Consider the following 17,716-nt stretch of genomic DNA (forward strand, 5'->3'; position numbering starts at 1 on the left):
TTTAAAAGTGCCATTTCACATCAGTTTGGAATAGATGGATTATTCAACACATTATACCAAGATGCTTAGCTAGCGTTTGGGGACGTGTGGGGGTAGATTTCTCCTTACCCCTGTTGCCAAGATTCGTATATTTCAGAGATGTAAGTAATAAAAGAGAGCATGAGATCATAAAAGTTCTGGATGAAGGTGTGGATTATTATTTCTTATAAAGTAAGGTGACAAAATCTAAAAGTCCTAAAAGCAAATATTTGATAAATTTGTCTACATATTTTAAATTTCTGCATGGTAGAAAAATACTATATGCAAAGTCAATTTATAAATGCAAAGTAGGAAAACAATTTTAAACAGATAAACTTGAGAAAAGGGGGCTAATTTTCTTAATATGCAAAGAGCTTTTTTATAAATCAAAGACAGTCTAATAGAAAAACAAAGAACATGAGCAGGAATTTTATGGTGAAAGAAATACACATGGCCATGAAAGATATGAAACAATACTTAGCCTTTTTCATAATTAAAGAAATATAGTAAACCACAGATTTTTTTTAATATTCATTTTGAGAGAGAGAAATTGGGGGGAGGGACAGAGAGAGAGGAAGAGACAGAATCCCAAATAGGCTCCACCCTGTCAGCGCAGAGCCCTATGTGGGGCTCAATCCCACTAAACATGAGATCATGACCTGAACCGAAATCAAGAGTCAGACTCTTAGCCAGTTGAGCCACCCAGGCACCCCTAAAACACAAATTTTTTAAGCCCTTTAGAATAGCACAGATGAAAAGATTTGATGCTGATTATAAAAATATTGTTGGAACTTAGGATCCCAAGCCTGCTTGGGATTCTCTCTCTCCCTCTCTCTGTCCCTCCCCTACTTACATGTGCTCTCTCTGTCTCTCTCTCAAAATAAATAAATAAACTTTAAAAAAAAAAGTATTGTTGGGATATGGGGAAATGTACATACATCTTCATAATACTATTGTTAGAAGTGCAAATTTATTGCAACATTTTTAAAGAATAGAGCAATTTGACAATGTCTAACCATTGTGACTTTATTAACATTTGTTAAGTAGAGCTCTGGGATGTCCAATGGCTCAACAAAAGAGTACAAGGGAAATTGATATAGAGAACTTTATTACTCACAGGTCCTGGAGGAGGTACACAGCATGCTTTGAGGGGACACACGGGGCAAGAGAATGGCAAAACCTGGGGTACATGCCTTTATTAGGGTCTATAGGTGGATTGGTTCCCAAGATAAGGGTGAACTGGTGAATTCAAAACCAGAAAGGGCAGTATTTTGGTAAGCTTGGCAAGGGTCTTCTGTAAGCGGTGCACAAAGGGTAAGGCCCTAGGAGGTGGGGGAGACTGTGTATCACAAGGACTTTTGGGAAGGTCATATAAGGAACTTAAATACTTAAGATTCTGCGTGCTGTTCTCTAGGGCATGCATTCGAAGGAGGGGCTAGTGTTAGTTCAAGGCCCCTGCAGTCCGCTTGCCTACACAAAATGGATGCTGAAGCAGCAATATTTTGGACCCCTTTATCTAAACTCTCAACATGGACTAAAATTGAAATAAATGTTTCTTTTATCCAGCATTTCCACTTGCAGGAGTTATAAAGTTGTATCAAACATAAAATCTCACACGCACACACACACACATGCACAGATATCCACTGGAGCATTCTTTTTTTTTTTTTTTTTTTAATTTTTTTTTTTTTCAACGTTTTTTATTTATTTTTGGGACAGAGAGAGACAGAGCATGAACGGGGGAGGGGCAGAGAGAGAGGGAGACACAGAATCGGAAACAGGCTCCAGGCTCCGAGCCATCAGCCCAGAGCCTGACGCGGGGCTCGAACTCACGGTCCGCGAGATCGTGACCTGGCTGAAGTCGGACGCTTAACCGACTGCGCCACCCAGGCGCCCCTCCACTGGAGCATTCTTCAGGAGAGTAAACATTTGGAAACAACCTAAACATGTAGTTAAATTATATATCAAATCAGTAAATATAAAATGTTTACATATGCATACGATATTTTTTTCATTGAACAAATATTTTGGCAGCACTTGGCAGCATTTTATCTAAATGGGTATATAAAACCTGGTTAATAGTTTTTATTAGAAAGTGGCTTAGGGGTTGAGGGATGGCAGGGAGACTTTTTCACCTTAAATTCTCTACATTATTTGAATATTTTACAATGAGCATATTTAACTTTAATTTTTAAAAAATAGTAAATCATAGTTTAATATACTTTGATATATTTGGGGAGAATTTTACAAATGCTGTGTGTAAAACTAATGTATTATCAGAATAGACATCCATCTCAACCGATTTGACCTTTACTCAATGAAGTAACATGAGATAGGGTTGTGTAGTCTCATTGTTCATAGAGCTCTTTATACTCAACGGATTCAGCTTGCTCATTTTCTACTCTTTACCATGTATTTTACTTCAGCCCCAAGTCAGTGGGACTGCGTTGTTTGAAAATACTGATATTGGAAAACAAATACATTTTCCAGTAATGTTATCTATTTCCTCATTCTTTTGCTTTTGCTTTTGCTTTTGCTTTTGCTTTATTTTTTAATGTACTGTCATTAGCCCTTTGACATTTTGCTGCTTTTATCCTGTTGCTATGGTATCCTTCCTGAAGTATAGCCATAATCTTGTTATTCCTCTGCTCAAATGGTATACTGGTGCTTAATTTCCATTAAGAATAAATTTTAAAGTCCTTAGCCTAGTGTTCTAGGCTTCACATAATTTGTCCTCAAATTCCTACCTCCTTTCCTTTCCTTTCCTTTCCTTTCCTTTCCTTTCCTTTCCTTTCCTTTTCCTTTCCTTTCCTTTTCCTTCCTTCCTTCCTTCCTTCTTTCCTTCCTTCCTTCCTTCCTTCCCATAATTTTATCATGGAAAGAACACTGAACATGAGATCTACCCTCATAACAAAATTTTAAGTGTACGGTATATTGTTGACTATAGGTGCAATGTTATACAGCAGGTCTCTAGAACTTACTCATCTTGCTTTGACTGAAACTCTATGCCCATTGATTAGTAACTCCCCATTTCCTACCCTTCCCCCCAATCCCTTGGCAGCCACTATTCCATTCTTTGATTCTGTGAATTGGACTATTTTAGATCTCTCATAAAAGTGAAATCCATCTTATTTCACTTAACATAATGTCCTCAAGGTTCATCCATTATGTCACATATAGCAGAATTTCCCTCTTTTTATGGATATGCCATATTTTCTTTATTCTTCGATATGTTGGTGGATATTTAGTTTGCTTCTACATTTTGACTGTTGTGAATAGTGCTGCAGTGAACTTAGGAGTGCTAATATTCCTTTGAGATCTTCATTTCAATTCTTTTGGATAAATACCCATAACTGGGATTGCTGAACCGTATGGCAGTTCTAATTTGAATTTTTTTAGGAACCTTCGTACTGTTTTCCACAGCAGCTACAACATTTTGCATTCTCACCAACATTTGTTTTTTGGGTTTTTTGATAATAGCCATCTTGACAGATGTAGATGATAATTCATTGTGGTTTTGATTTGCATTTCCTTGATAAGATTAGTGAGTGATGTTGAGCCTTTTTTCATCTACCTATTGTCCATTTATATATCTTGAGGAAATGGCTGTTCAAGTTATTTGCCTAGGTTTTCAATTGGGTTATTATTTTACTATTGAGTTGTATGAATTCTTTATATATTTTGGAGATTAACCTCTTACCAGACATATAGTATACACTTCTTTTCTCTTATTTCATACATAGCCCTTTCTCTTTGTCAGTTGTTTCCTTTGCTGTGTAGAAACTTTTTTTTAAAAAAATTTTTTTAATGATGGGTATTTTTCTTTTTTTGTTTTTTAAGTTTATTTATTTTGAGAAAGATAGAGAGTAGGGGAGGGGCAAAGAGAGGGTGAGAGAGAGAATCCCAAGCAGACTCCACACTGTCAGCACCGTAGCCCGATGCGGGGCTCAAACTCATGAACCGCAAGATCATGACCTGAGTCAAAATTGGACGCTTAACCAGCTGAGCCACCCAGGCGTCCCTAAGTGTGAATACTATTTCTAAAGGGAATACAAATATTTTGAAAATCCTTCAAAATCTTTTTCTTTCTCCCTTTCAGAGTCCAGATGTCATTCAGAATTTGAAAATACTACCCATTCTGTCTTCAGGTCAGCCAAGTTTTACTTTCATCATCCAGTCCACCTACCAACTGATCAAGATGTTTGCCATGAATCCTTGGGGAGGAGTGTTTTCATGAGGCATTCTTGGAAAGATTTCTTTCAGCGTCATCCAGACAAACAAAGAGAACATACTTGTCTTCCTTCCCCTGATGAAAATGTGGAAAAGACCAAGGCAGATTATACCAGAATAGAGAGCCTCAGTATCAATGTAAACTTGGAAAACAAAGAAGTGATGCATTCCGCTAAAAGTCAGGCTAGAGATTATCCAAAAAGTGACAAACAAATTAGTGATCCAAAAAGGGATCGTAAGGTCACCCCAGAGCTAACAACTCAGCACACTGTGAGTTTGAATGAACTCTGGAACAAGTATCAGGAGCGACAGAAACAAAAGAAACCTCCCGAGTTTAGTGACAGAAAAGAACTATCCTTGGTGGAGCGACTTGATCGTTTGGCTAAACTTCTTCAGAATCCCATCACATATTCTCTCTGGACCTCTGAAAGCACACAGGATGATAGCAGAGGGGAACGGGATATTAAGCAACAGCAGAAAATCAAGCTTCAGAAAAAGAAGCGGTATAAGAGCCTGGAGAAATGCCATAAAAACACAGGAGAGCTTAAAAAAAGCAAGGCGCTTTCTACTCATCAAGCTGGGAAGTCTAAGCAGATTAAAATTGAACAGATTAAATTTGATAAGTATATCCTGAGAAAACAGCCAGGTTTTCATTATATAAACACCACTTCCTCAGATTCTAGACCATCTGACGAAAGTGAGCTGCTCACAGACACTGCCACCAACATCCTTTCCACAACCAATTCTCCTGTGGAATCTGATATCTTGACCCAAACAGATAAAGAGGTGACTTTGCAGGAGAGAAGCAGCTCTATTTCCACCATTGACACTGCCCGACTGATCCAAGCTTTTGGCCATGAAAGAGTTTGTCTGTCACCCAGGCGAATTAAATTATACAGCAGCATTACCGACCACCAGAGGAGATACCTTGAGAGGCGGAGCAAGAAGAATAAGAAAGCTTTGAATACAGGTCATCCCCAAATGACTTCTGAGCACACCAGAAGGAAACACATCCAGGTACATGGCTACAAATTCCGTCTGGCAATGTGACTGCCTTTTTCATGGACTTTTTAGTTAAGCTTTGCACACAGGTGAAAAAAAGCCAATTGCCCTTTCCTCACTATAACATTTCTTACCAACTTTCGGAAAAGAGTGAGAAAGTGTAGTACAGTGCTATTGTGAGTTGTCATTCTTTTCTTCAACACTCAGTTACGACGAAGGGCTTTGCTGCTAAATGCTTCAGAATCTGCAAAGTGTACCCCTGGCACAGGGGAGCTTCCAGTTTAGGATGACCTCCATTCTGAACATTAGTGCCTGGCCGTTTCTGTTTGTTTGGGGTTTTTTTGCTTATTCATTCCTCCCTGTCTTTCAAGAAGTTTTGAGATGTTCTTAAACACATACACAGATATACACAGACACAAATATCCAGACACATACTTATGTAAGTAATACAATAATGATATTCTTGAGTAAATGAAGAATTAGAATGATAGAAAATTAAATTAAAGCCAGGAAGGGATGAGCTACAACATGATTTTTAAAGATAAATAAATGAAGAATTGTGAGTGTTGGGAAGACAAGTTGAAGTCAGAAGGGAGATAAATAAATACACCTTGTGGATATGGTTGCTAGAAGTGAGCCACAAATTTTGCTCTATGTTTTCTAGCACGTGGTGTTGCTACAACTTTGTGATCAATTACATAAGTCTATAATATAAAAACTAGGTTTTCAAAAGCATTATAAATATTTCTGATACTGAGACCTAAGAGAAATTTCTCTCATCTATTCTCATAAAGAAGGCACCAGAGTGTATGTAAGAGTCCTCAACAGCATCCTTACAAGGAATTCAGTAACAACACCCATAAGGTTAATATGACCTTACGTTAGGGAGTTTCAGTAAAGGCAGACTTCAAGGGGGCAGCAAATGCAGACTAATACTTTAACCCAAGAATAAAATTTAGGGTGGCTAGAGGAGTGTTCTCCAAAGAGGGATGCTTACAGAATGGGGCACTGGAGTACAGACAAAAAAAAAAAAAAAAAGGATAGATATTTATTTTTCTCAGCCTTTTAAAATTTATATTTGTGTATATGTTTTATAATATATGAATAGAGCCATAATTTATAACATAAATAAATATCTACTTTGGTAATTTGTGCTCAAAAATATTTTATCAGTAGGACTGCATGATCAAAAAAACTTAGAGACCACTAGTCTAGAGGCAAGGAGACACAAGACATTGAGACAATTCATAAATATTATTTCTCATAATTGAGTTTTTGGTAGGTATTAAATGATAGTGATTACATGTATAAATAGAACAATATGACTTTTTAAAGTAGGAGAAGAATTGGGAATGATAACAGATTAAGACTTTTTGTTCCATGGAGGAGATAGGGAAAAAAGATCTCAGTAGAGGGTGGGTGTGTGTGTGTGTGTGTGTGTGTGTGTGTGTGTGGTAAAATCCATACACTTTACACACATAAAGTTTATAGTTTTAACCATCTTAAAGTGTACAGTCTAATGGCACTGCGTATATTCACAGTGTTTTACATATCACCACTATCCAGTTTGTGTGCTTTTTCATCACTCCAGTAGAAACTTCCTAACCATTAAGCAGTCGCTCTCTATTCCCCCTCCCACCAGCCCCTGACAACCATGAAGCTACTTCCTGCCTCTGTTGCCTGTTCTGTGTATTTCACATAAATGGAATCATACGGATGTGACCAAGTCAGACATCTGTCACTTTAACATATTTTTGAGGTTCATCCATGCCCTAGCATGTATCAGTACTTTATTGCTTTATATGGGTGAATAATATTCCATTGTATGTATATACTATATTTTATTTATTCATCTGTTTGTGGACATTTTGGTTTCCATCTTTTGGCTACTGTAAAAGGAGCAGATATGAACATCTGTACACAAGTTTTTATTTGAACACTTGTGTACAGTTCTTTTGGTTATATACTTAGGAGTGGAAGTTCTAGGTCATATGATAATTCTGTTTTTAGCTTATTGAGTAACCACCAAACTGTTTTCCACAATGGATATACCATTTATATTCCCACCAGCAATGTCTGAGCGCCCCATTCTCTCCACATTGACCAGCACTTTTTATTTACCTTGTTTTATGGTTTGTCTGTCTGTTTGGGTTTTTCTTGCCATGCTAGTAGGTGTGAAGGGTATCTCATACTCATTGTCATTTTGATTGTGGTTTTGATTTGCTTTCCCCTTTCCTAATGACAGTAAGCATCTTTTCCTGTGCTTGTTAGCCGTGTGTGTGTGTGTGTGTGTGTGTGTGTGTGTGTGTGTGTGTGTGTGTACATATATAGATCTTCTTTGGAGAAATGTCTATTCAGGTTTTTGCCCACTTGTAATTAAGTTGTTTGTTATTTTGAATTGCAAGAGTTCTTTATTTATTCTGGATTGTAGATTCTTATTGGGTGTGTAATTTGTAAATATTTGCTCCCCCCCCCCCCCGGGTTGTCTTTTCACTCGCTTATTACCATCCTTTGATGCACAATAGTTTACTTTTGATGAAGTCTATTTTTTTCTTTTGTTGCTTGTGTTGTTGGTATCCTATCTAAGAAACCACTGCCAAATCCAGTCTTGTCCCTATATTCTTTTAAGAATTTTATACTATTAATTCTTTCATTTACCTATTTGATATATATTGGGTCAATATTTGTATGTAATATAAAGTAAGGGTGAAACATCATTCTTTTCCACGTGGATACCCAGTTGTCCTAGTACCAGTCTTTGAAGAGACTATTCTTTCCCCATTGAATGGTCTTGACACTTGTCAAAAATCAACTGACAGTAGATGTGAAGGTTTATTTCTGGGCCTTCAATTGCATTCCTTAGATCTACATGCCTAGTCATACTCCATTACTGCAGTATTTTTGATTACTGTAGCTTTGTAGTGAGTTTTAAAATTGAGAAGCATGAGTTTTCCAATTTTGTTCTTTTTCAAGACTACTTCGCTATTCAGGCCCCTTGTATTTGAATATGAATTTTAGGATCAGCTTTTCCATTTCTGCCAAAAAGGTCATTGGGATTTTGATATTAATTGCATTAAATCTACAGATTGGTTTGGAGTTTATTGCAATCTTAATATTAAGTCTTCAGGCTGTGAACACGGAATGTCTTTCAATTTATTTAGGTTTTTAATTTCTTCCAGGAATGTTTTGTAGCTTTCATTTTACAAGTCTTAGACCTTCTTAGTTAAATTTATTCTTGATTTTCTTTTTTTTTTTAAATATGAAGTTTATTGTCAAATTGGTTTCCATTCAACACCCAGTGCTCATCCCAACAGGTGCCCTCCTCAATGCCCATCACCCACTTTCCCCTCCTTCCCACCCCCCTTCAACCCACAGTTTATTCTCAGTTTTTATAGTCTCTTATGGTTTGCCTCCCTCCCTCTCTAACTTTTTTTTTCCTCCTTCTCCTCCCCCATGGTCTTCTGTTAAGTTTCTCAGGATCCACATGAGAGTGAAAACAGATGGTATCTGTCTTTCTCTGTATGACTTATTTCACTTAGCATAACACTCTCCAGTTCCATGTTGCTACACAAGGCCATATTACATTCTTTCTCATTGCCAAGTAGTATTCCATTGTATATATGAACCACAACTTCTTTATCCATTCATCAGTTGATGGACATTTAGGCTCTTTCCATAATTTGGTTATTATTGAAAGTGCTGCTATAAACATTGGGGTAAAAGTGCCCCTATGCATCAACACTGCTGTATTTATTTGATTTTCTTGTTCTCTCTTTTTTTATTATTCTTAAGTGTGGTAAAATCCATATAACAAAATTTTTCATCTTACCCATTGTTAAATGTGCAGCTTGGTGCATTCATATCATTGTGTAGACATCACTATCATCCATCTTAGGAACTCTTGTCATCCTGCAGACCTGAAATTCTATACCACTCAACCAACTCCTCATTCCACTTGATGCTCAGCCTCTGGCAACTACCAGTCTACTTTCTATCTCTATAAATTTGACTACTCTAGGTACCTCATATTAAGTAGAATCATGTATCATTTGTCTTTTAGTAATAGGCTGATTTCATTTAGCAAAATATCCTTAAGGTTCATCCATGTTGTAGCATGTAACATGATTTTCTTATTTTTTAAGGGTGAATGATATTCCATTGTATGTATATAGCACATTTTACTTATCCATTCATCTGTTAATAGACGCTTGGGTTACTCTCTCTTTTGACTATTGTGAATAATTTTGCTGTGGATATAGGTGTACAAATATCTCTTCAAGAACCTGCTTTCAATTGGCGGGGGAGGTAATAAAACCAGAAGTGGAAGGCAGAATCATGTGGTAATTCTATTTTTAATTATTTGAGGAGCTGCCATGCTGTTTTCTATACCATTTTTCCCACCACCAGTGCACAGGGGTTCCAGTTTCTCCACATCCTTGCCAACCCCTGTTTTGTCTTGTTTTTTTAATAAAAATAGTCATCCTAATGAGTGTGAAGTGGTATGTCATTGTGCTTTGATTTGTAGTTCCCTAATGATTAGTGATATTGAACACCTTTATTTGCTTATTAGTTATTTGTATGTGATCTCTGGAGAAATATCTATTCAAGTCCTTTGCCTGTTTCTTAATCAAGTTTTTTGTTGTTCATTTGTAGGATTTCTTTATATGTTCTGGATATTAACCTCTTCTACTTAATTTTCAATATTCTTTCTGATTCCATGGGTTGCCTTTTCATTCTGTTGATTTTGTCCTCAGAGGCACAGATTTTTAATTTAGGTGTAATCCAGTTTATCTGTTTTTGCTTTTGGTGTCATATCCAGGAAATCATTGCCAAATGCAATGTCTTTAAGGTTTTCTCCTATTTTCTTCTAAGAGTTTTATGGTTTTAGGTCTCATGTTTAAGACTTTTGATCTAAGTTTTTGTATACGGTGCAAAGTAAGGCTCCAAGTTCATTCTTTTCCATGTGGATATCTAGTCCCAGCACCATTTGTTGAAAAAAGACTGTCTTTTCTCCATTGAATGGTCTTGGCACCCTTGACAAAAATCAGTTGACAATATATATATGAGGGTTTATTTCAGGCTCTCTATTCTATTCTATTCTATTCTATTCTATTCTATTCTATTCTATTCTATCTATTCTATTCTACTGGTCTTTATGTCCTTTATGCCAGTCCCATACTAGTTTTGGTTTGTTGTATCTTTGTAATAAATTTTGAAATCAAGTATAGAACCTCCAATTTATTCTTTTTTTTCAAGACTGTTCTGGCTATTCAAGGTCCCTTGAAATTCCATATTAATTTGTGTAAGTTTTTCTTTTTGATGCTATGTAATTGTTTTCTTAATTTCATGTTTGCATTGTTTATTGCTAGTGTAGAGATACACAACTAATTTTTGTATATTGGTTTTGTACTCTATAACTTTACTGAATTTATTTGTTAACTCTTAACAGTTTTCTTGTGGATTCCTTAGGATTTTCTACATATAAGATCATGTCATCTGTGAATAGAAATAGTCTTACTTCCTCCTTTCCAATTTGGGTGCCCTTTATTTACTTTCTGGCTAGAACTTCCAGATCAACAGTGTCAAACAGAAGTGACAAAAGTGTCTTGTTCATGTTCTTGGAAGGAAAACATTTAGTCTTTCACCATTGAGAATGATGTGAGTTTGAGTTTTCATACATGACTTTTATCGTGTTAAGGAAGTTCCCTTTCTTTCTTGATGAGTATCTTTACCATGAAAGTGTTGTGTTTTTTGCCAGATGCATTAGCATTTATTGGGATGATCATCTGGGTCTTTTTTTTTTTTCTTTTATTCTGTTAATATGGTATAGATTGATAATCATGTATTGAACCAACCTTGCATTCCTGGGATAAATCCTTAAATATTCCTTAGTCTTGATATATAATTCTTTTCATATGCTGCTGGATTAACTTTGCTAGAATTTTGAAAAGGTCTTTTGCATCTCTGTAAAGGATATTGATCTATGGTGGTTTTTTTTTTTTTTTTAATACCTTTCTTTGTCTGCCTGTGGTATCAGGATAATACTGGCTTCATAGAATGAGTTAGGACATTGTCCTTCCTCTTTGATTTTTTTGGATGAGTTTGAGAAGAATTGGTGTTAATGATTGATACTTTCTTTAAATGTTTGGTAGAATTCATCAGTGAAGCCACTAGTCATGGGTTTTTCTTTGGGGGGAAAGTTTATTACTGATTCAGTCTTTTTACTGTAACTCTACTCAGATTTTCTATTTCTTCTTGAGTCATTTTTTTGTAGTTTGTGTGTTTATAAGAACTAATTCATCTCTTTGTTTTTCTAGTCACTACTCTGTTTATCTTCACTCTAATCTTTATTATTTACTTCTGCTTGCTTTGGTTTTAGTTTGCTCTTTTTTTACCCCTAATTCCTTACAGTTTAAAGTTACTGATTTTAAGTTATTATTCTGTGTAAGTGATGAATCACTAAATCCTACACCTGAAACTAATCTTACACTGTCTGTTAACTAACTGGAATTTAAATAAAAACTGGGAAGGAGGGGCACATGGGTGACTCAGTCAGTTAAGTGTCTGGCTCTGGCTTAGGTTCTGATCTCACAGTTCATGAGTTAGAGCCCCGCATCGGGCTCTGTGCTGACAGCTCAGAGCCTGGAGCCTGCTTCCGATTCTGTGTCTCCCTTGCTCTCTGCCCCTTCCCCACTCACTTGCACTCTCTCTCTCTGAAAAATAAACAAAAATTTTTTTTAATTTAAAAATTTTTTAAAAACTGGGAAGGAAAAAAATGAAAAAATTTTTTATGCTTATTCATTTTTGAGAGACAGAGACAGAGAGAGACAGAGCACGAGGTGGGAGGGGCAGAGAGAGAGAAGGAGACACAGAATCTGAAGCAGGCTCCAGACTCCAAGCTGTCAGCACAGAGCCCAACTTGGGGCTGGATCTCATGAACTGCGAGATCATGACCTGAGCTGAAATTGGACACTTAACCAACTGAGCTACCCAGGTGCCCCTATTATTCTTTTTTTTTTAATGTTTATTTATTTTTGAGAGAGAGAGAGAGAGAGGGCACAGGGGAGGGGCAGAGAGAGAGGGAGACACAGAATTGGAAGCAGGCTCCAGGCTCTGAGCTGTCAGCACAGAGCCCGACGTGGGGCTCTAACTCACAAACCGTGAGATCATGACCTGGGCTGAGGTCGGACATTTAACCGAGTGAGCCACCCAGGTGCCCTCTTATACTTTTTTAATATAGGTATTTACCACTATAAATTTCCTCTGAGCCCTGCTTTTGCAGATATAAATTTTTTTCTAAACTCTGCCTTTGCTGCATTCCAAAGTTTTTGTATGTGTTTTCATTTTCATTCATCTTAAAGTATTTTCTAATTTTCCTTGTAATTTCTTTTTTAACTATTAATAGTTTGTTTAATTGCCACATTTTTGTTTATTTTCCAAATTTCTTTTATTATTTCTAGTTTCATTCCATTGTGGTCAAAGAATATATTTGGATATATAATTCAAAGTATTTGAGTCCTTTTAAATTTATAATGACTTGTTTTTTTACCGTGTTATATAATCTCTTGTGAAGAATTTTCATGTGCACTTGAGAATTATGCTGTTGTTTAGAGTGTTCTGTTTATGTCTATTAAGTCTATTTGGTTTATAGTGTTATTCAAGTTCTCTGTTTTCTTACTGGTCTTTTATCTAGTATTTCTATCATATTGAAGTCTGCAACTATTAATGTGGAACTGTTTCTCCATTCAGTTCTGTCCATTTTTGCTTCATATATTTTGAAGCTCTGTTATCGGGTATGCATATGTTCCTAATTGTTATACTTCTTCATGAGTTGACCGTCTTATCAATAAATAATCCCCTTCTTTATGTCTTATAATAATTTTTAATTCAATTTCTCTTTTGTTTGATATTAGTAGAGCTACCCAGCTTTCTTTTCATTGCTACGGTTTGTGTGGAATATCTTTCCCATCCTTTTTCTTCCTTTCTTTCTCTCTTTCTTTCTCTCTTTCTTTCTCTCTCTCTCTTTCTTTCTCTTTCTTTCTTTCTTTCTTTCTTTCTTTCTTTCTTTCTTTCTTTCTTTCTTTTTTCATCCTTTTACTGTGTTTTTGGATCTAAAGTCAGTGTCTTTCAAAATGGAGTGCGGAATGGGGGACAGTGAGGGGATGGCAGTTTGGGCTCTATATCTTTCTGTGGGGTTGGTTGAAGACCCTGTCCTTCTCTGGTGAGTGCTGTGGAGGAGACCAGAGCAGAATGATTTCATTCCATTAATAACATCTGGTAAAAACAGTATGGCACCAATAACATTTCCAATACCAGCTGCCACACACTGAAAATAATAAGTGGACATTTGCCAGGATAGACTTTGTAATAAGGATAGGATTGGGGTCAGCCTTTCCTGAGCATGGATTTCTTTCTCAGATAAAAGCCCTGTCTACATGAGTTCTGGAAGCAATGGTCTGGAATTGTAGGGTGTATTACCAGAACAATGTGCATATCTGACCCCTTCTGATGAAAGGAACTAGAGTGGCAGCAACAACAAATCCTGTTCTTGAATATATGACACTGAATCTAATTGAAATGGGCCAAAGCATCAATCCCACTCTGTGTCTTCATGTTATTTTAAATTACAGTTGAGCCTTGAACAATAAGAATGTGAGCAACATAGGTGTGAAATATCTACTTATATGCAGATTTGATGAATACAGTACTATATTTTCTCTTAATGATTTTTTAAGAAATATTTTTATTTTTTAACATTTGTTTGTTTGTTTTAGAGAGAGCAAGCATGTGTATGCACACGCACTGGGAAGGGACAGAATGGGGGGTGGGGGAGTGAATCTCAAGCAGGCTCAGGGCCAGAACAGAGCCTGATGTGGGGCTCAATCTCACAACTGTGAGATCCTGACCTGAGCTAAATCAAGAGTCAGATGCTTAACCAACTGAGCCACTGAGGTGCCCCTCTTATGATTTTCTTAATAATATTTTCTTCTCTGGGCACCTGGGTGGCTCAGTCAGTTAAGTGTCTGGCTTCAGCTCAAGTCATGATCTCGCAGTTCGTGAGTTTGAGCCCCACATTGAGCTGTCTGCTGTCAGCAGCCTGCTTTGGATCCTCTGGTCCCCCTTTCTCTCTGCCCTTCCCCTGCTCATACTCTCCCTCTCTCAAAAATAAATAAACATTAAGAAAAATTTATGAAAAGGGAAAGCTTCTTTAACAAAATATTTTCTTTTCTCTAGCTTACTTTATTATAAGAAGGTAGTGTGTAATATGTATAACATACAAAATATGTGTTAATCAACTATTTATGTTATAAGGCTTCTGGGTCAGCAGTTAATTTTGGGGGGAGTCAAAGTTACACATGGATTTTCTACCACCTTTAGGGGTCAGCACCCCTTTTTCCTGTGTTCAGGGGTCAACTGTATAAGAAAACAGCCTCAGTGCAGGTGTTTGTATGATCTTATTAAATTTGCCTTAGATTGGGGTGCCTTGTATGGCTCAGTCGGTTAAGCATCCAACTTCGGTTCAGGTCATGATCTCGCAGTTTGTGAGTTCGAGCCTCGTGTCGGGCTCTGTGCTGACAGCTCAGAGCCTGGAGCCTGCTTTGGATTCTGTGTCTCCCTCTCTCTCTGCCTGTACTTGACCCCCCCTCAAAAATAAATAAACATTTTTAAAAAATTAAATTAGCCTTAGATTTAAAAATGAATGAATGAAGTCTTTTTTAGACAACATATAAGTGGATTATGATTTTTTAAAATTCATTCTGCCATCTCTACCTTTGAATTCGAGTGTTTAATCTATTTACATTTAAAGGAATTACTGAAAGGAAAGGGCTTAACTCAGACAATTTTGCCATTTCTTTATGTCTAACAGTTTTTCTTTTTCAATTCCTCTATCACTGCCTTCTTTTGTATTTAATTGATTTCCTATAATGAATCTATAATGAACCATTTTGATTCCCATCTCATTTCCTCTCTTTTATATTTTTTAGTTATTTTGGGGGGATTACAGTTAACTCTTACACATATAACAACACATATGAAATGATGCCAATCTAGCCCCAGTAATATACAAAGCTCTGCTTCTGTACCTCTCTGCCTCTCATCTTTTGTTTATAGTCACATATTACATCTTTATACTTTCTGTGACCATTAACATAGATTTTTAATGATCTTTATGCATGTCTTTTAAATTTTACAGGAAGAGAAAGAGAAGTTAAAACCAGAAATATATTACTGACTTTTATATTTACCTATATATTTACATTTACCAGTGTTATTTCTTCATATGGCCTCGTATGGTTTTATTTATTTCTTCACATGGCTTCACTTGTTGCCTAGTGTTCTTTCATGCTGAAGGAGTCCCTGTAGCATTTCTTGTAGGGAAAGACATCCAGTTATGAATTCTTTCAACTTTTGTTTATCTGGGAATGTCTTAATTTCACCTTCATTCTTGAAAGATAATTTTGCCAGATACAGATTTCTTTTTTTCAGTTTTTCACATCACTTTAAATACCATCCTACTGCCTGTTGGCCTCCATCATTTCTTATGAGAAATTGGCAGTTAATCTTACTGATGATCCTTTGTACGTTCTGAGTCTCTTCATTCTTACTGCTTCAAGATTCTGTCTTTATCTTTGTCAGTTAACAGTTTGGTTATTGTGTGTCTTGGTGTGGAACTTGTTTTACTAGGAGTTCATTGAACTTCTTCAATTTTAGATTCGTGTCTTTAATCAGGTTTGAGAAGTTTCCAACCATTATTTCTTCAAATAGTTTTTCTGACTCTTTCTCTCTTCTTTTGACACTCCCACCATGCATATGTTGTAAGCTTGATGGTGTCCTATAAGTCTCTGAGACTCTGTCCATTTTCTTTGTTCTGTTTCCTTTTTGTCCCTCAGACTGGATAATTTCATTTATGCTGTCTTCAGGTTCACAGATTTCATCAAATCTGCTGTGAATTTTTTAGTTACTTTACTTTTCAGCTTCATAATTTTCTATTTGTTTCCTTTTTATTTTTCTTTATTTATTGATAGTCTGTATTTGGTGAGACATCATTCTCATTGTTTATTTGTCCATATGCCCTTCAAGCATATATAGGACAGTTGATTTAAAGTCTCCATTTTCTTTTTCTTTTAAGTGCCCCATACTTTATTGTTTGTTTTGATGCCTTGTAATTTCTTCTTGGAAGTTAGACATTTTGAATATCATAATATGTTGACTTTGGAAATCAGATTATTCTCCCCCCTCCCTAGGATTTTGTTGTTACTGCTTATTGTGGTTTAAAATTGTTGGTATGTTTAGTGATTTTTCTAAACTATTTTTGTACAGACTGTGTTTCTGGTCTCTGATGTCTCTCTTTCTTTAGCTCATTAGTCAGCTAGTTGTTTGATTGCCTTAAGTGCCTGGTACCCAAAAAGAGAAAGCAAAAAAGAAAGAAAGAAGGAAAGGAAAGGGGAAAAAATTGCCCAATTCCTTGTAGATTTTTTTGTGTATTAGGGAAGCCAGTGCTTAGGTAGGCTATTTACAACTCTACCTTAGCAAATTTCTAGCTTGCACTGAACCTACAGATCAGCCAGTTATGAAACATTATGGTCTTCTTGGGTCTTTTCTGAACATGCGTCCTGCCCTGTGCATGAGCTTTCCAGTTCCCCTGAGGTACATTGGAGATTTTCAAAGCCCCATTTCCCCAAAATTCTCACTGCTTTTTTCCCTAGCTTTCCATTTGCCTAGTGTTTCAACCAGCTGTTTTCTTTGTTTTTGTTTTTGCATCTAGCTTTCAATGTTTTCAAGGAAATTCCATCCTCTGAAATGCCGTAAGAGAGTTCCATGTTTAGTGAAACAAGATAGGCCCCTTGTGTCAGTTCTTCAGAGAATACTTAGGGAGGTTCAATGAAACAATTCCTTGGGAACAAGATACTACTCTGTGCTTCCTGTGGAAGCAAATACCTACAATGTGAATGCAGGCAACTGCCCGAGAAGGGTAAATTAAAAACCTCAAAGCTCTCCTACCTTGTTTAGGTGGCTTTGCTCCTACTTAAGTTTTCACTTAGTTGCCTTAAACCTTTGACTCTCTTCCACACTTGATGAGGTTGATTTTTTGACAGTTCTTGCCAGGTTTTTGTTTGTTTGTGTTTGTTTGTTTTGGTGTTTCTAGGGAAGGGACAGGTCCCTGGAGGTCCTTTTTCTACCAATTTGCTGACATCCCTCCAAGGTAGAGTTTTGTACCCTTCCCACAACAGCTACTGTTCCTTTTTCCTGGGTCTGCACTGTAATAGACACTTACATAAAACTCTTCAATCTTTTTTCTGGTGGAGTTTGTGGAGAAATAGCAGCAAGAAGGTGTGGAGTTCTCCAATTTCTGTAGCCCTCAAGGGCTTCACACTCTTACCAGTTTATACTTGGCCTCTACCACTTAATCATCCTTCTTGAGGGTTTCCAGTGGTATCTCCTCCAGATGATCTGGTGCTCATGT

General features: G+C 36.6%; 1 protein-coding gene across 5 annotated transcripts in view; it reads left to right on the forward strand.

Annotated features, from left to right (window-relative positions):
- The window catches only part of ALMS1 (ALMS1 centrosome and basal body associated protein), a 216,879-nt gene that overhangs the window by 169,412 nt on the left and 29,751 nt on the right, over positions 1-17,716 (forward strand). For all 5 annotated transcript variants that reach the window (XM_053890824.1, XM_053890826.1, XM_053890825.1 and 2 more), the window contains one exon: positions 4,118-5,265. In XM_053890824.1, coding sequence (XP_053746799.1) covers positions 4,118-5,265 — 1,148 coding nt within the window. The remainder of the gene's footprint in view (positions 1-4,117; positions 5,266-17,716) is intronic.

Source organism: Panthera pardus, unplaced genomic scaffold, assembly GCF_024362965.1.
Source record: "Panthera pardus isolate Hobbes unplaced genomic scaffold, ASM2436296v1 HiC_scaffold_25, whole genome shotgun sequence".
NCBI classification, from domain to species: Eukaryota; Metazoa; Chordata; class Mammalia; order Carnivora; family Felidae; genus Panthera; species Panthera pardus.